We start from the raw sequence: 19,865 nt of genomic DNA on the forward strand, positions 1-19,865 counted from the left end.
CACACAAATGTTTACTTAGGTCACTTTTGGGGACATTACATAGGCTTACATTCATTTCCTGGAGACTTACCCTAAACCTAAACCTTAACCACTGACCCCAAAATCAGCTTTTTCCCAATTGGGGACATGGCTTTTGCCCCAAATTGGACAAGCTGTCCCCAATTAACTGGTCTTTAGTCTCAAATGTGTCCCCACACCACACACACACACACACACACACACACACACACACACACACACACACACACACACACACACACACACAGTGAGAAGTCTGGCTAAATTTGCACAGAAATCAGAAATGTGCATAAAAATGTGACATTCATCATTTTTTCTGCTAATCTGAAGACAGAGATAGTGCTGAGTGTCTCCTCAGTGCATTCTGGGAAATTTTCTGGCTCTCTGTGGTCTTTAAAGAGTTTTATTTTGCTCTCTGTTTGGACTATTTATATCTTTTAAAACAAGAAGAAAAGTTTTGAACAGTCAGATGCAGCCTCTCATCTCCCTCTGTCACCTCGACCCCAATTGAATCACCAACCCCTGCGATGCAAGCCGTGTGCGCATGCGTGTTTCATAATTAAAGCAGCTGCGTGAAGCCGGAACGGTAGCGGAAGAAGGACAATTCGGTCTTCAAAATAAAACGTTAATTTTCGGACAACAAAAGCCAATGAGAAGAAATCTGTCTGAAAATGTTTTAATACTGCAAATCGTGTCAAACCACACTGAAAATCATTGAAAACCAGCTTTGTATAGTAAATTATAATAGTATGGCATGGTTCTTTTTTCCATTTAGCATTTTCTAATGTCAATCAGTGACGGTGATAATATTGACTTGGAATTGATTTTTTTTTTTTTTCAATAAAACGTCTGCAGCTACAACCATTGTGAAGCCACTGCAGAAACAGCAGGGCTGAAACTTTTATCCCTCTGTTGGGAAGTTCATATGACTGTACACTGATGAGATGTGAAGATGAAATTATTCAGAGATTCTACGCCAAGAACGTTTACAAAATATATATTTTCATTCCTGAACATGTAGGAATTAGCCTGAAACATTATATTATAAAAACTAGAGCTGAAACGATTAGTCAACTGAGAGAAAGTTCATCAGAAACTATTTTGATAAATCAATCAAACAAAAATGCCAAATATTACCTACATACAACTTCCTATATTTGAGCATTCATTGCTTTTCTTTGTTTTAAGTGACACAGTGAATATTGGCGGGTTTTTGACTGTCGTTAAGGCAAAAGAAGCAATTGGAAGATGTCACAAATGGAAATTGTGATGGTTGAGATTCTTCTTTTTTTCCATTTTCTGACATTTTATTGACAAATCAATCATTTCAGAGATAGATAGATAGAGAGAGAGAGAGAGAGAGAGAGAGAGAGAGAGAGAGAGAGGGGGTGATAAGGGGAAAATAGAAAACAAACTGAGTCAATGAGAAAAAAATATTAGGATCTATTATTTATTGAGGTTTTAGTAATTTGTTTTTCATTTGGACGTTTATGTCAATCAAAAAGCATTGCAGCAGTCCTGTCAGTGAGCTGGTAGCATTTATCTTGAAAGAGACAACCGGAAGTGTCCGTGCACGTTGACTGTGAGCTGACGCAGGCTGCTGGAGCAGCAGCGGCTGTAGATGCTGTCCCATCATCAGATCACACCCAACGGGGCTGCAGCGCACCGCTCCTCCGGCACCAACACCATGATACCCCGACCCAACACCGCAATCTGAGCCGCACTGAGGACGAAACCACCGGAGGACTGCGAGGAACGGACGTGGAGACATACCCGCAACCACACACACACACACACATACACACACACACACACGCACACACATACACGCTCACACTCACCCAAGCACGCACGGGGGGGAGAGACGAACATTGCAGCGACCAGCAGGCAGATAGACGGGAACGCCGACCGAGGCGAACTCCACTGCGCCGCGGATTTGCGCTTTTCTCTCCCAGAAACGCGTCCCACTCGGACACCCGCAAGAAAAAAATAACTCCCTGTGAGTCATTTCACGCCAAAAAATGTCATCGTCGGGCAAGGACGCCAACAGCGGGCATTACGCCAACTATGTGGGACCGTACCGCCTGGAGAAGACGCTGGGCAAAGGACAGACAGGTTAGTGAACGCCTTCTCTGAAACCCTCCAGATGCGGATGATGCTGTCAGGACTCTCCTCAGCATCACCGCGCCGGCCTCTCTCACATCATGTTGGGTTGCGTTTTTTTGGCATTTTGCGCTGCCGATGCGGGAAACTGGAATTGCGGATGTATGTGAGGGGTTTTAGCGGCTTTGCTGTATGCAGAGAGAGATGCTGCTCTCCTGATCATGGTGATAATGATGATGATGATGATGATGATGATAATGATGGTGATGGTGGTGGTGGTAGTGTGCCTTTAATCCTTGTTGTCAGGCAGAGAGAGCTCGGTGATAATGGGCCCTTGTGATTTTTCTTGTCTCTAATTCCGTTATAGCATCCATCTGTCACATGAGCCCGCTCTGCTGAGGCTGCTCTCTGCAGAAGAGGCACAGCAGTGATGCTGCACTGTCCGGTCCTTACACACACACACACACACACATACTGCAGCTGCATCATCACACATTCCTGCATATTTGGTTCAACAGTGCAGTGTGCAGAGATCATTTTTTAAGATGCGGTTAAGCTGGCATCATCATTCCAGCAGACAGGTGTAGTCCTGCAGGGCTGATATATATCGTGATACAGGCCCGACTGTATGTCATCATATCTGCTTATGTATGGAAAACATCAGGTCAGATTGTTTGTCACTGAGTGCTTGTAAAGAGAAATCAAACCAACGTGTCATTTTCAGCTGCATTGTCAAGTATTTCATGAGTCATTTTGGGAGAAATCTGTTCATTGTGTGTTGTGACAGTTTTAGAGACGTTTTGGAGGCTGCAGTTTGTGCTGCTGTTGAATTGTGTTGCAGTTATATTCTAAGAGGTGATTCTAATCTTTACCATATATAAATGCTATGGACGAAATATTAGAAACGCAGCTCAGTACAGTGTATCATTATACTGCATCCATACAAGTATGTCAAGTTGTGTAGCTGCTCGTCATCTCAGTGAACTGCATGTTCAGGAGAAGGCTGGAAGTGTCGCGTTCAGCTGCATCATCAAGTATTTCATTAGATCATTCTGGTTAGAAATATGACTGAATAATTTATATTTTTAAAACTCCCACAAGAAAATGATAACGGTGGTCGATTAACAATCTTACTAATATAATAATCTTTAACAAGGTGTGTCATATGAAAGATTAGGATTTCAAATATCACAGAAGTGAAGATTCCTTAGAAGAGACAAGAAGGTCAAACTTCATTCATTCAGAAGGACGTCTTTGAGTGACACCATAAGGAATCCCAGCACTTGTTTCACATGTTTAATACGTGTGGTTCAAATTTCATACTGCAGACTTTACACTGCTGCTAACAGCTGTTAAAGCTTTCTGTAGTATTTAGATGTAACTCAGGCTTAACATAACAGGGTTTTTAAAGAATGATCAGAAGATCTTGGTGGGTTCTTCTCTACAATCTGAGACATTTCAGATATACTTTATAAAATAAGTAGACTGACCTCATCATTTGTTGTTTCATAGGTGAGTGAAGTCAGCTGTTATGACAACAGTGAAAGTGTCTCTGATACTGTCATTGATTTTCTTTTACCTGAACATGAGGTACAAGAGGACACAGCGTCCAGCATGTCGAACCACTTTTCCATTTGCTCTGCTGCACACACACCGCAACCATTTTATTTGATTTTAATCTTTAACCTTTTTTAAAATCTTCCCTGCACCGTTTGACATTTCTGTCAGACCCTGTGTTTGTTTTTATCGTCCTTGTTTGGATGTGACAACGCGTCTGTTTGACCAATCGTGGCTGGCAGCACTGAGGCGACCGCTGATTGTACCTGGAGCTTGCATTCAGTGTCACCTCAATTAAGTTCCAGGAACTTGAGCAGTGAAAAAACAACGCAGAGTGTGTGATGCAATGTTAAGTTCCTGCAGTGGAAAAGGGCTTTTTGGAGCTCCTAAAAAGGTTCCTTTGAAAATTCCTGCAGTTGAAAGAGTTCATCAGTTAATCAAGTCTGTTTTCTTTTCTTTAAACATTTTAAGTGTTTGTGACAATGCAGTCGTCTCTTAAAACTGATTATTTTTGATCCTGCACAGAAATTACTGACAACCATTGGCTGCAATGTAAAGTGATAAGCAATAAATGCACTAAAGATTGCAAAATGTATGTTTTTTAGCAATACACATGCACCGTAAAGTATGTTAATGTCTATAAGGTCACTGTTGAGCAGCACAGACACACTGTCAATCTGTATTATGAGTGTCACAGTGATTAGTCTCTATAGATAGTGCAGCTATGTGGTTTAGAGCCAGGTTCGGATGCCCCCACCATCTGTGCTAACACACAGCCAGAAATGATCAAGGTGTTTCCCTCCAGTTCCAGCAGGTAGAAGCTATACGCTGCTCTGCTCCCTCGGTGGGTGAATAATTCATAACCAAGCAATTAGTTGCTTGGTAGAGTTGGATTGTAAAAGCCTTTATTGCTGCTGTATTAATCACACAATACTTCTACTTAGATGGATGGATTAAGGCTGCAGTAGTGTGCATTTAACTCACACAAAGACACACAGATACTCTGCTTTGTTCTCCAACAGGATTAATTATAGTAACTGAATCTGAGGAGGAGTAAAGGTCCAGTTTCCACGTGTGCACCACTCTGAAGTTCCTGTCCTATAAACAGCCGCATTACTTTTCCATTGCTTCCCTACAGTACAGTACAGGCAGTGAGTCATGTGACTTTGCGATCCCATCCATGTGTTTTTAAAGATTATGGATTTTCAGTTTCCTACTATGAAAATGTGAATTTCAAATAGTGAATCAAGATTTCTCAAACTGAAGGGTTTTCCAAAATTCAGGTATTTGACAAGCGGCAATTCACTCTGTAAATGGTACAATTTTATACGTGTGTTTGACCCTTATAACGCGCTTAAGTTCAGTTTTCTGTATTGATAATTCAACTTGTGGTGGAAGAGTCAACATAACACGTACTCATAGCTTCTAACATCCAGTCTGTGCTGCATCTAGACCTGTGAATCACTGCACACATCTCTGATATGTCTGGATTATCGTGTCTGGTGTTTTGTTCATTGGCTGCTGGAAAAACAACTGAGCCAGTCGAGGTCTGTAGGCGGGTTTACGGATGGGTTCGTCATCTTCTTCCTGTGCCAGAGACAGAGAGATGATGACAGAAATCACCACGGAAACGGCGACAAGCGTGGATGACACTGACACGGCTTTACAGGTTGTTGTAAGTCGACTTACAGCAATAACTTGATGTTAAATAAACATATATCTTAAACCAATATTTAAAACATTGTTAACTGCGCGTAGCAACTCGGACCTCAGCTTCAGTTTTGACTGAAAATTGTGTCGGTGAGAGAAATCTGTCATTTGCTACTGATTGGTTACGGCAACACAACACAAACTAACCCTCCATCGTAAAGAGAAATCAGACTGAATGAACGTACAAAATTATAATTCAGTCTGATTAACAGGTTACATGTTGTAACTATTAATCACTTAATCTATCAGTTGATTGGTGATCCACGGTTTAATTATTAAAAACACAAAACATTTTCCTTCTTCTCTAATACAAGGTCCATTTCATTACCTCATGTGATTATTACCTTGGGTTTTACTATCTTATAGACTAAACAGTTAATCGACCGATCCAATCAATTAGCACCACATTAGTGGATAATGAAACGATGTCTTCGTGGTGGCCGTGTACTGTACCAATCAGCTAGCAAATGTGACCAAATATTTATGTAATGTTAGCTGTTGCAGGTAACAGGGTTTTACTTAAGATTAAAACTTGCTCCGTTGTCCAGAGATGGAGAAGTTACTGAGAGGGAAATCCAGACTTCCAGCTGTGAATGGAGCGTAGTGTGTCGTCTGTCGTCCGCTCCTCTCTGAGGCCTGCAGCGTCTTCCCCGACTGTGACTCCACAACCTGAAAAGAACTGGAAATGTTCCACAACCAGTAATGCCAGTGTCGTTTCATGCTCACACTGACTGACTATTGTGACCGTGATTAAGTGCATATGCATGTAGAGATGTAGAAATCCTGTGTTGGTGTGTTGAGGCGGCTGTACTCTGCCTGTTGACGGCTGTTAGTATGAATCGCTGCTGAGCTGGCAGACAGGAAAACCCGTATATCATTAAACCTCCTCCACAAGTGCAGGACAAGCCCACGCTCTTTGTTACTGTGTGTGTGTGTATGTGTGTGTGTGTGTGTGTGTGTGTTGGAAACACAGGGGGATCTCTGAGGCAGTGGACTAATGGTATTTTTTTTTCTTCACTTCATGTTAGACATGAACCAGATTTGCATTACAATCTTGATACAGTTTATTAATATGCAAAGGAGCACAACAGTCACAACATGAAACCCAGTTGCATCCAAGTGTAATCCCAATTAGCACAAAACTTTCATTAGCCTAATTGTCAGATTCTGCTCACAGTATGATTATTTTTTTAATCATGTGTAAATGTCTGTGTTGTTATTTCAAAATATTCTGTGACACATCTGTTAGTCTGGCGTTAAAACAACACTGAATGTATCCTGTTAACAAATGTTGTACTACTACTATTATTAATCTAATTATATCATTCTGGGTATACAGTACTTAGAGATCCATGATCAGCCCAAACAATAATTAAAAACACATGAAAGACTTGATACAATACCTGAGTTTTGATGCTTGTTTTCAATACTTTACCTTGAGAAATCTACACTTGCAACTGTAAAATAACTTTAATAATGAAAATACATTCTATAATCTATCTGATCAAAGATTAAGGAAAAAAAAAATAAAGTTCAGCCCAGACATTAGATGTCAGCTTCTACTACATTATTACAGTTTTCAGTTCTCTGTGCTGTGGACGCAGTTTGGTTGAGCCAAAAAGGTATTTGATCCCCAGGTCTGCTGTAGTGAGATGTTGTTTGATGAAACCTGAAATATATCAGCTGTGAGTAAAGTTATCTTTGGAAGTTTTGCTCAAAAAGTTCAAAACAGATGAGGCGAGATCCTTTGTAGGCATAAAGGTCAGTAAGTAAATAAAGTTAGCTTCATTGCCAAAATGAAGAATTGATTTGTTTGATATAAAATGCATCAACAACAATTTTAATCAATTATTTTTATATAGTTATATATCAATATAGTTATTTATCAAGCAAACATGGCAAACATTCACTGGTTTAAACTTCTTTAGTAGTTTTCTACCTCTTTTAAATTTTGGATTTTGCACTGTTGGTCAGATACAACAAGCAAAGCTAATCCTAGAACTTGCTTTCTGTACACGTTTATCTATTTTCTGACATTTTACAAACTAAACAACTAATGGAGTAATTGAAGAAACAACTAAAAGATTAATTGGTAATAAAACAGTTGTTAGTTCTGGCCTTAGTTAACTATCAGCCTACCAATAATCTAATCACATTCAAATAACTGTAACTGCTCAGTTTGCTAGATAGTTAGCTACCGCTAAAGTTAAGCCTTGATGTGTTTTTCTGGCATACTGCAGGGAAGAAAACACAAAATATGCTCACATAAAGAAACAATAATAAAGAAACCATGTTTTTAACCACAGAAAACACAAGTGTGTTTAGACTGAAGTGATACAAATGGGTTTTTACTTCTGGCTGTTAGCTTTAGCCGATGACCACAGAAGCTAATTTGAGCATCTCTGTCATTTTTAAAATTCTCTCTCTGATAGTTATGAGCTTGCAGTTGGAACAATGCCTTCATGGTGTGTGTCTGCCGGTTGAAGCTGAATGGCGAGAGGCTGTGCTGACTCTGAACAATTAGTCAGTGTGTGTGTGTGTGTGTGTGTGTGTGTGTGTGTGTGTGTGTGTGTGTGTGTAGGGGGGGGTTGAAGTACTCCTCTTTTTCCACTGGTTTCCCAGGCTCCGTGCAGCGCTCATTTTCTAAGTGTTGGCCAACAGTGGGGACGGTTGCCATGGTTTCATCTCTCCTCCTGCGACAATGGACACTTTTCCCTCTTAGTGATCACTGCAAGACTATGAGCTGCCAATCCCTTCCTCCTCCTCCTCCTCCTCCTCCTCCTCCTCCTCCTCCTCCTCCGGTCCTCTCTGTTGTCACTTCTGAGCCTCTCAGATCTTCAGTGACCAAGAAGATGAATAAATGCAGATAAGTTTGGATTGCTGGTCTACTATTAAGCCATGAGAGTGTAGACATGACAACCATCCACTTGTCACTGGCTCTGCTATGACCAAAGTGTGTTGAGGATGATACTAAAATCAATATTTGAGTTTAAAAAAATATGATAATGATATGTCACCAGTAGACTCTTTTTTTGAACATATTACATAAACTTAACTCTTAAATCTGGTTATTAAATTGTGGGCTTCAGTTGGAATCCATTGTAACTGACATGAATACAACGTAGCATTCAGTATTAGTAGTATGTGTAGAGATATTAGGCTACTGTCGCTAACATAGATGGCTGCTAGCAATAGTACTAGAGTTCTTTGAGAAATTTACAATGTAGTACAAAGTCAAGAGGTTGTGATATGTAGCACAACAAGCTAGCGAAGCTCTGTAAACCGTGTTCTGTTTATGCTAAGTGCCGTACAAGGAACTACTCTCCAGAGACTGAAAATGTGATCGCTGTTATGAGTCTTTGGAGCCGTTTCTAAACAAACTAACGTGGCCGTAGTCTTGGTGGGACACATTGATGCGTTTTTAATAGTTTTTGGACAACAACGGAGGTCTACGGCACAGAGGAATTAGATATATCAGGCTTTGATACACACAAAATACTTGTTAGTAGGATGAGTTCAATGTTGGTTTGGCTCCAAATATGAGATTTGTTGATCATTTTAATAACTGTAAACAAATGTTGGATAATATTCATATAGACACATTATCTGCAAATAAGTTAAGGCTTATCTGACTGTAATAACAAAATTCATTTAAAGATGGATGGAGGGTTTAAATAGTACTTTTCTTGCCAAACTACTGTTTATTATTGATTATGCTTACATTTATGTAAAATTATGCAAACCCTATATCGTCCCAGGGATTCATACTTCCATGTACAGTGGTGGGTGATGGTAAACATGTGGCTTGAAAAATAAACCACCTATGAAGGTAGAAAAGTCAACTTTTGGTGCACAATGACATCATTCATTTTTATTTGTTATGTGTGTGTGTGTGTGTGTGTGTGTGTGTGTGTGTCCCTACCACGTTATAATGAAAGCGTCAAGTTATTGACGTGGAACATCCTAAAGACTGTAGTCCCTCAGCCCCAGCAGAGGAGTGCTTTGGTGTGTGTGTGTGTGTGTGTGTGTGTGTGTGTGTGTGTGTGTGTGTGTGTGTGTGTGTGTGTGTGTGTGTGTGTGTGTGGTGGGGGTTGTATAGGCAGCAGGGAGAGCCCCAGCACAGATGGCAGCCTTTAGGTGGCTGAAATATACAGCTTCATTATCAGCAGGTTGCAGGTGGTAACGCTCCCACCACTCTCACTGTGTATGTATGTATACGTATACACACCCGTGTGTGTGTGTGTGTGTGTGTGTGTGTGTGTGTGTGTGTGTGAGACTGTGTGTGTGTGTCTGCGTTGTGTATTTGCATGCATGAATTTATTATGAGGATTTACAGTGTGAGTGTTTTCTTGCAGTGTGTTTTATTGAACGGGCTGCAGTTGCTTCATTATGCTGCATTAAATGTAAAACAACACAAAATATTCATGGAGCCTCATTTGCATACAGAGGGAGAATAAAATATTAGAAACACATTTATGATTTAATTCAGCCCGGTACGACAATAGAAACAGCCTTAAAAACGGCCACAGAGTTGAGTGAGCACCTGTCTGACGTCTCATAAATGTAGGATTTATAAGGAGTAATCGTATTGAATTGAACTGCAGTGTTTGTGATAAATAAAAGTGCTTATTTACACATCTAGAACACATTGAGTGGAAATGGAGTAAAAGAGATCCTGCATGTTGTCTGAGGAAATATGACAACATATATGGTGGAGGGCAGAACGATTCAGGGACAAATATCTAATTACAATTTTTATGACCTATGTTGTGATTACAATGTAAATAGTAAAAGAGATTTTATTCTCAGTGAGTTTCTGTCCTCGTTAAATAAAGTGTTATATGAGATCGATTGATTTGATGGTGATGAAACAATAAAAATGAGAAAAACTCCCGCACACTGTCTCACTCACTGCTGGAATATTTATTATTTCATTTCAGTTATTTATTTATATGAACAACACACATTAATCAACATTTCTGTAAATGTGCCAGTTTTAGCTGTACAATGTTTATCAGGTACCTTCATACCTAATAAATAAACTTTCTCCTCTTTATTCACGGTCTATACAGTACTCATAATAAATCTGTACAAATGCATCTTGTTTGCATATGAAAAGAATTAAAAGTAATGATGCAGTTGCTTATGTAGGTTCTTCTTTTGTCAGTTGGAGGAATAAACAACTTTTGAAAAGCAAACAGAACGAGGAGTCGAGTGACGGTTAGTGTCAGGAAGGAGACGACGGGAGCTCTTCGTCAGGACGTTTTTCTTCTTCTTTCTCTCTGAGTTTCTTTTCCACCGTGGCTTCAGTGCATCTTCTCGAGCAACATCCAAGAACTGAGTAATTGCAAAGAGCGCGCTAGAGAGGAGGAGGAGGAGGAAGAGGAGGAGGAGGAGGAGGAGGAGGAAGAGGAGGAGGAGGATGGGAGGAATACTACTGGTGGACAAAAAAAGCCTGTTGGGAGGGCTTCCCTGCAGACAGGAGGGGGATAATCAAAATTATGGCAAGTGTCAAACACCCCTCCTCCTCCTCTTCTTCCTCTCTCTATCCCCCCTTTTTTTTTATACAGTACATCCCTTTGGCTCGTTCACTCCCTTTTTCTCTCGCCTTCCCAGCTGAGGACTCGGTTACCATGGCAACCGGAGGAATGCTCTTTTTCTGTGGCTGGTTGGAGGTATACTCGCTCTAGATCTCCGCGGCCCCTCAGCTCAGGGGGGGGGGAGGGGGATAGGGGGGTATTTCGCCTGAGCCATTAAACAATGACTGTGAAACTACCCCCCATCTTCTCTCCCTCTACATCTCTGTATCTCTATCGCTCTTACGTTTTTCTTTACATCGCTCACTTACTCCACCCCCCCCCCCTCCCCCCCTCTCTCTCTCTCTCTCTCTCTCTCTCTCTCCGAGGTTGTCGGGCTAAAGCTCAAGACCGTCTCTGAATCCCTGCTGCTTGAATGAGTCATTATTGGGAGGCGGCACGATTTTCATCTTCGGAGCCTGGCTAATGCTTCTCTGCCTGACAGATTATCCACAGCTTCTCCTCACAGGACACATTCAGCCCCGATACATCCATGTTTACACAGATGCTGCAACATTTAGCAGAAAAAAAAAAGTGGAGAGACGGGAAGATACAGAAACACAGAAAGTGTAAACTCTGACAGTAGGTGGTATTGTCATTGTTTGCAGAAGGAATCATGTAGTCTTCATGTTGTGGGAGTTAAACTGTGATCTGCTTTGCATTTGCGTAACGCAGCCGATTGGAAGTTAATGTTTCCACATTGCAGCGCAGGGAGAGATGTTAGAGGATAAAGCAGACACTAATAGACGTTACTCTCAGAAGTGCTAAGTGAATTAATGATGCAAGAAAAGAAAGGAAAAACAATTTTTCAGATCAGATAAAAAAAAAAATCTTTGAAAGCGTGGGAAACAGGAAGAACAAAGTCTGTTTATCGTGTGTGTGTGCGGCTCGACGGAGAGATGCTGTTAGTGTAATTCAATTATCTGGAGCTCACACACACACACACACACACACACACACACACACACACACATCGGGATGCAGTGCTCGTTTGTTCCTGGGTCGCCTTGAGCGTGCAGACACCGAGTCTTGAGTTGGTTTAGATTGCTGTCATCTCGCCTGTGGCTGTCAGTCATTAACAAGTCCCGGTGCAAGTCAGCAGGCTGCTGCTGCTGAAATATTCAGGTGGCTGAAGCTAAGAGTGCTGGGATGCATGTGTGTGTGTGTGTGTGTGTGTGTGTGTGTGTGTGTGTTTACTTCAAATGCCTTAGGTGCAAATGTTGTGATTATTATGGAGGTCCCACAAATGTCAGCTCCTTTTTTTTTTTGTCCATGATCCTGAAAGATTTGATATTAAATATCTGCTGGTGCCAATGTTTTCCTGAGTAATCTAACTGAACAGTTTACAAAGTTTGTCAGGATTAGAGTTTTAAAGACGGGGCAGTAATCATACACGTTACTAATCTCAGTAACATTTTGTCACTTTGACGTCTCCACCACAGGTTTGATTGACGGTTGGTAAAATTTTATCTCTCTTAACTAATTTAATCTGCAATCTTCCATTTCAAAGAGAGGTTACATTGAACTACATTGAAATATCTGTACTGGGGTTGTAGTCCTTAAACACGCTTTGTTTGCCTGGTTTATATGTTTGAAGTGTACCAGTCTTCACCTCCATCTCTTCACCTTTTCCATCTCTCCTCTCCATCAGCTGTAGGCAGAATCTCTCCTGCTGTCTGTAGGTAGACGAGGGATTTATCTCGTCTCTGGGGAATCCTCTGCTTTGCTGTTCCAGCTCCATTACCTCTGCTGTATGTACAAGCTTGTGTCCTGAATTTATCCTCCAGTCAATTATGTTTATTACACGTTAGGTAGAGATCCAATCATCTCCTGCAGTCTGCACGCACAGCTTTATAATCATCGTGTGAGCGTCGGTGAATGTTACGTAGCACACGTTTGCACCAATGAAGTCAATATGTTCATGTGTACATGTGGGACCGTGTTGCCGTCCTGCTGTGGGAGCTCGGCCTGCGTTCGTCAGCGCAGCCTATCGACTGTGTGCGACGCGGTGTTGATGACGTCTGTACGGATCAGCCGGAGGGAAATTAGGTTTGGAGGTCCTGCTGGGCAGCAGCAGCAGCGTCACCAGGCTCTATCAGTCCCAATCATCAACACTTATCAGCCTGATTGCGACACCTGTTAAGATGGAGAAGCTGAAGGAAAGTCACCCTGCAGCAAGAAAAGTGTTGTAGCTGATGTGCTGTCAGTCAGAGGTCCATCTAGGAGAGACGCTGTTTTGAGCCTTCAGGAGTTAGAAGGAAAACTCATCAAGTAGAGTAATTTATAATGCAAGAATGCCAAACATTTACTGATTCCAGCTGTTCAAATGAGAGGTCTCTGTGTTTTATACATGATATATGAAATAAATATATGATATTCAGTCTTTGCAGCAGGTGAAGAAGTAAATTTCTTGTGTGCGGTGCGTCTCTTACGTCCAGAGTTGTTTTGTTTTCCACTGAACAGAATTGTCAGTATTTGTGAATCTGCTGATGATCATGTGTCTGTTGCTGAAAGACGTGGCTGTCTGTATTCTGTGCTCAGACCAGAGTTAACTGGTCTGTAGCTAAGAGGAATTTACTATTCCAATATAAAATAAAAAATCTTTAGAGCTATTTATCGATCCCAACAATGAACACAACTGTGTCTTTCTCCTTTTTGAGACTTTTATCTTTAAGCTGTCAATACCTGATGACTGAAAATTTACTAAAAAAGTAAAACAGCAACAGTGTGAAAACTCTTCTAATGCAACATCATGTCTACGTCTGTTTGTTCTTGATCTGCTGAGAACTGGAGTCAAACTCCTCCTACAGCAGCGTCATAGTTCACCAGTCAACTTGATTCTAATTCTGGTTCTAATGTATTATGAGGTTTTAGTAAATAGATGCTTTCATACAAAACCTGTTTGTTGCAGTTCAAGTGAAAGGTGAACGCTGACGAGGAAACTCTGAAACGGACCAAACGACTGAATCAAGACGTCATCAGTCCACTTCCAGCTGAACTCTGATGAGGTTCAAAACAGACCAATCACAGGATTTTATGATCGTAGATGTGTGATTATAGCATGAAATCAAAAGCTAAACTACTGTTTGGTGATGTTTATAATTATGCAAGATCACTCGGTAACCACGGTAACGTGTATTCACATCGGCATGTGAGTGTGGGGAATTTCTCTCATCAATCAGTAAGTGAAGAAGAGTTAAAACAGAGGTGTGTTGTGTATTTTTGCAGTTCATTGATAAGTGCTCATAATGAGCTCAATGTGACACCAGAGGGTTCAGTAAAGTACAGCGTGACACGTTGTCACTGGAACTAGATTTCTGCAGGCATGTGGGTCCATGTAGCTCTGATGATGCAGGATGACAGTCGCCGCAAGTCAAAGATTTACCTGTCGGCCCTCCTCTTGGTTTGTTTGAAACAAGTCAGCGTGAACAACAGACCGAACTACAGGTGGAGAGAAACTTTAGGCTCCAGCATTACTTGGTAACATTTAACAGAAGTTCCCGTCCGTCGCACACAGAGCTGCTCAGTCACTGTGGCCACCAGGATCTGCTCCGCTGTTTATCTGCCATCTCTTCTTTAATCCAGTCACACTCGCTGTCAGGTCTGATAGCCCGGCCAGCGCGACTTCATGGGGTGCCATATTCAACAGAGACCAATTTAATGCCTCAATCAATAGCTGGCAATCAAACGGGAATGGGTTATGGCTCCAGATAAGCCCCTTATGGTCCCTCAGCCCTCTTCCCTCAGCCAAAAATGTAATGAAATTGAGCATAAATCCCTCTTCTCTCTCTCTCTCTCTGTAAAACTCTCTTTCATCCCATTCCAAAAGCAATCTGGACTTTCCCCCTGAGTCAGCACTTAAAGCGTCCAGGAGTGGAGCAGGGGAAATTAGCATTTGAAGAGCTGCTTTACTTCCCTCTCTCTGATCCGGGCCCCGTGCCCGTGTTTGAACCCTCACTTCATTTCGTAGCAATATGGAGTTTCTGGTATCTCATGTTAGATAAATAAACCCCTTCTCCCTTCGTCCCCTAAAACTCCTGACTAGTGCCGTGTGACGGGATGGCCGAGTGCTTCTGGTACCAAGGCGATTTCACTTTGGAATTTTACGAGTTCCACGTCTGCTCTCCTGTACAAAACCTTAATTAGGGACTAGCAGTTTGCTCATTAGCATTACCCATGAGCACCAGGGACAGGCAGGGGCAGGCTGCAGCAACGTGCTCGTTCCTCCTTTTGCTGTTTCATGTCCTTTCGCTCCAGAGGAACACTCACATGACAGATGGCCCGGGCTCTGGAAGAACCCCTTCCTGCCTCCGAACAGGCATCCAGTCCACACAGATGGCCCGTCAGCGGCGGCGCGTGCAGACGATCTGCGTCGCCTGGAGCCCACAGCCTCAGTGAAACATCCAATCATGTGGTATAATCAGATTAAGGGGCGGGGGGGGGGGGGGACCGGGCGTGAGAAACGCCATTATACTCACTTTACTGGTAGCGCTGGCAGGTACCTCTGCTCCCAGGCATGTGTGTGTGTGAGGGGGGAGTGGAGGTCGTAAATGACACAATACATCTTAATGACAAACATTCTCGAATACAGATGTGGTGAGAACACACATATCAGTAGTGCATGTGTCGACACTGTGTGTGTGTGTGTGTGTGTGTGTGTGAGCATTATGTTGCAGTATATCCAGGGAGCGTTCTGTCTCTCTAACCTGCAGTGTGGTGTGAGGACTGTAAGGCTGCAGTGCTGCAATACAGCAGAGTCTGGCTGCAGCCTCTCTGCAGTAAACACACACACACACAGTCACACACACACACACACACACACACACACACACTCGCATCTTACTGGTGTTGCCAGTGTTGTCGGAGGGCGAGAGAAGGGGCCTTGGCTGCAATACATTATTTGTGAAATTCTTTTCTGCATTATGCTGCGTTGCTATGGTTACCACAGTGCATGAGCATGTGTGAGAGATATTGCAGGTGTGACTCACAAGGGCATGCCTAGAGGTTATAGATGAGTAGTTAAATAAATTACATCATGCTAAATTATTTGATGATAAACATCTCCTTTAGGAGCCGGCGGCAACAGCTGAACTGAGACGACATCATCGGTCTGCAAATAACTAGCAAGGTTTGTTAGTAATTGGTTCCCCAGAGGAGGAATCCTAATGTTTTTGGTGACCTCTCTGACCTTTCTTTCATTTTTAGGGATTTCTATGGATGGCAATGTCAGCTGGTCAGTCGGTTGGTTGATCTCCCACTTTAGTCCAGACTGTAATATCTCAACAACTGCTGGAACGATTGGCATGAAATTTGGTGAAAGCATTCATGGTTTCCAGACGATGTATCCTACTGACTTTGGTGATCCTCTGACCTTTCGTCTAGCGCCATCATAAGGTTAAAATCTGTTACGCGTATCCATGTCCACCTCAGGATGAATTGTAATAACTTTGCTAATCCCTTAACTTTTCATCTTCATCAATATTTTGGTTTATCAGTAATTATCTGCAAAGCTAATGACGTTCTTTGTCAGCGGCTATTTATATAGAAATAGATAAAGATAGAAATAATGGACAAACATACAAAAATCAGACACAAGTTGTTCTTTAAGACTGGCACATTTTCTGTTGTTGAACTTGTCTCTGCTCTGCTCGCTGACATTTGACGGACAGTGTCAGTATAGTCGGTTCATACCAGAGTTATCGCGCAGGACATGAGGCATTTTCCACCATGTTTGTAGTTGCTGAAAACATTAATTCATTCAAATAAATGGAGGTTTTTGACAGAATCTTTTGCACAAGATGTAAAAACGAAGCGTTTATCTGAGGCAGCAAAAAAATCCAGAAGAGACACAAACAGCTAAAAGATGAGAGTGAATATTGCTTTAAAAGGAAAAAGTATTGAATTGTGCTGGGCATCACTGACCACATCAATACTGGAACCAAACAGTCGCTGACAAAGCGACTTCACAAGATCTGCCATATTTGTTGTAGTTTAAACATCCTTTTAATAACCTCTTTACACAGTTGAGGGTGAAAATAATACAGCGATTTGTAGATTTTACCTTTAAGTGGAAAGATGAGAGAAGATGTAGTGATAATGATGTCACACGGCACCAGTAATGTGTTAGCAGATATAATGTAGGTAGTTACACATTTGTGAGGTGTTTTTATGCCAAAACAGAAGTGAGAAAAGAAGATGAGGAGAGTTTATGATGCAGTCGGAGGATGTTAGCTATGATACACTGCAGCAACTGAGCATCCTGGTGGATCCTCTTAGTCGGTATCTGTCCTGTATAAGAAGACAAAGGGAGAGAGTGGATGGTGGTGGTGGTGGTGGAGGCGATGGGTGGGGGCCGGGACCCAGAACCACCACCCCTGTTCGACTGGCCTTAATCTGCCTCTAATCCGAGCATCCAGTGTGAAGGAGACTCTGCGGACTTTAACTGAACAAAAGGAGAAGCTGGTAGGAAGAAAGACCTTAAAGACCTGAACACTTGAATCATGAACTCTAGTTTTCTATGAGTGTATGTTTGCATATTTTGCATATTTAAAATGTTAAAATATGAATCCAGGACTGTTTGTTAATTTAGATTTTCATTTGGAGAGCTGCAGCAGCCCGGACGCGTGTGTGTGTGTTTTCCATCAGGAGGAGCTCAGATCCCTGTTGTTGTGAAAACGTTAGCTTGGTAATGGAGGAGGAGGGGGGTGACAGGAGGTCACGACCCTCATTACACCACCTGCCAGATGGCCGCTGAGTGAGTGTGTGTGTGTGTGTGTGTGTGTGTCGGTGTGTTATCGTGGATGAACGCAGAGATTCACATGAGTACAGACTAGGTGATGACACTCTAACAGAAAGAGAAAGCACACAAAAGGTTTCCTATACTGTTGTATTCAGTACGTGTGCATATAAACCATCTAAATCTAACAGGCGACTCGATAAGTCAATCAACAGAAAACGTATTGACGGTTTTGATTAGTAATTAATCTTTTTAATCAAGCAAACATATTTCAAATATTTCAATGCTTTACATCGTTGTAAATGATTTTAGACGGTTGGTCAGACATTTAAAGACGTCACCTCGAGCTCTGGGAACACGTGTGGAGCATTTTTCACTATTTTCTGACTTTTTATAGACAAAACTAGTTAATTAATTTAAAGGGATATTTCACAGATTAATGAAAAATGCAGATAATTGTTAGTTGCAGCCTTAGTTAGAGTCGGGGAAGGTCACGGCAGCAATCAATACATCAAATACTCTGAAAAAACAAACGGTATCTGTAGCTGGCACAGTCTGTCCAATCATTTCATTCAGGCCAAATCAAACGATCGGACGGACATGATATGATTGTTTTCTAGTGAATGATTGTCTTGGAGTTTCTGCTTTATGCTGATGTCTTCATTCACTTTGTTAGGATTTTGTTCCTGCAGCCCTTCAATACTTCCTCTAAAAAAACCCAGATACACACTGAGCTCATCAACCCCCTTCTGCCCCGCTCTGTCCTCGTCCTCTCTTTCATTTCTCTCTGTCCTCAGGCGCAGTAACACAGGCAGCAGGGAGGGAGGGAGGGAGGGGTTGGGGGGACAAACCAAGTCAAGTTCCCTTGCTTGACCCTGCTGATGCAGCCTTCGTCCTTGAGGCTACAACCCCCCCCCACAGACTCCGACAAACACGTCCTCGCTGCCGCTGGTGTTCAGTAAGACGCTGCAGGACCGCTGAGTCCAACGTGCGAAAGAGGCTCAATGCACAGTCGGCCGTCGACGACAAACGACACACGAAAACTACCAGATGTCAGGGACAAGCGTCAGAGTGGCGGATGATGACTGTTGCCGTGGAAACAGAAGCTGGACATTATGAAGTTTTTAAAGACAGTGAAATGGCAGTTAGAGCGTCTTTAGCTTCTGTGATGTGACGTGTTTCTGAGTGAAATGGTTCATATGCAGGTGGAGTTTAACTTCAAGAGAAGTTTGATCAAATCGCTGATCGATTTGATACAACCACACCTCCCTCACCACAAAGTTTTTTCCCAACTGAACACACACCTCTGAACCATATTGCTGTTAGTAACCACAAGCTAAATTTTGGGCTTCACATCTTTACATTTGATCGGTTGAATTTGCTCCATACGTCCTTGAGTTCAAGACAGATGATCAGAAACATTTAAATGTTTTATAGGAGGAGAAAATAAGAAGAATTTAACATGTAAATACTCCAAAATACTTCTTTTGAAACAATATTTGGCACTTACCAAGAGATAACAAAACAATTAGCACAGAGATACATGATAAGAACTTTGTTAATGTTTTTTTATTTACTTTATTTCACTGCATCTTAAAATATTTTAGTTATAATGTTCACATTTGCGAAGTGCAGTGAAAAATGCAGTGTGTAGAGTTTAGGTTGAGCAGCAGAACTGAAATCAAATCATCAAATTAATACAAACATTTTATCAATTATACATCATAATATGGCAGAAGTATGTAAAAGACATATAAAATAATCAAATTAATGTTCAGCTCATCAAGCATCCTCAGTACATCAGACAAATCAGATTCATTTAGACAACAGAATTTAATAAAATGATATGATGATATAATAACATGATATGATACCATGTAATAAATTAATCACAGTAATATTCCAGTCAACACTGATAAATGATAATACTGAATTATAAACCCGTATTTATTTATAAAACATTCACTCTTTCCGTTCTGTGAGAAATTGCTGATGTGGCGACATTTTCTGCAAATGTTAAATCCTCTTTGTCAGATATGATTACACTGTCTGACGAGGAGGATTGACCTTGTGTGGAAATGTCCTTGCAAAGCGCCTTCGACATGTTAAAAGAGTCGGATGTTGTTTTAAAACCCCTTTTTTTCATTGAACACTAGAAGCCAGAT

The 19,865-nt window shown here is 41.6% G+C and overlaps 1 protein-coding gene across 8 annotated transcripts in view; it reads left to right on the forward strand.

Moving 5' to 3' along the window:
• The first annotated feature begins 1,601 nt into the window (after positions 1 to 1,601).
• LOC121903357 (serine/threonine-protein kinase BRSK2-like) overlaps positions 1,602 to 19,865 on the forward strand; it is a 138,974-nt gene continuing 120,710 nt past the window's right edge. For 2 of the 8 annotated variants that reach the window (XM_042420302.1, XM_042420311.1), the window contains exon 1: positions 1,628 to 2,133. In XM_042420302.1, coding sequence (XP_042276236.1) covers positions 2,040 to 2,133 — 94 coding nt within the window. In that variant the 5' untranslated portion in view covers positions 1,628 to 2,039. Of the gene's footprint in view, positions 2,134 to 19,865 lie in introns of all 8 variants that reach the window. The other 6 variants (XM_042420329.1, XM_042420338.1, XM_042420348.1 and 3 more) reach the window with 4 other exon arrangements.

Source organism: Thunnus maccoyii, chromosome 1 (assembly GCF_910596095.1).
Source record: "Thunnus maccoyii chromosome 1, fThuMac1.1, whole genome shotgun sequence".
NCBI classification, from domain to species: domain Eukaryota; kingdom Metazoa; phylum Chordata; class Actinopteri; order Scombriformes; family Scombridae; genus Thunnus; species Thunnus maccoyii.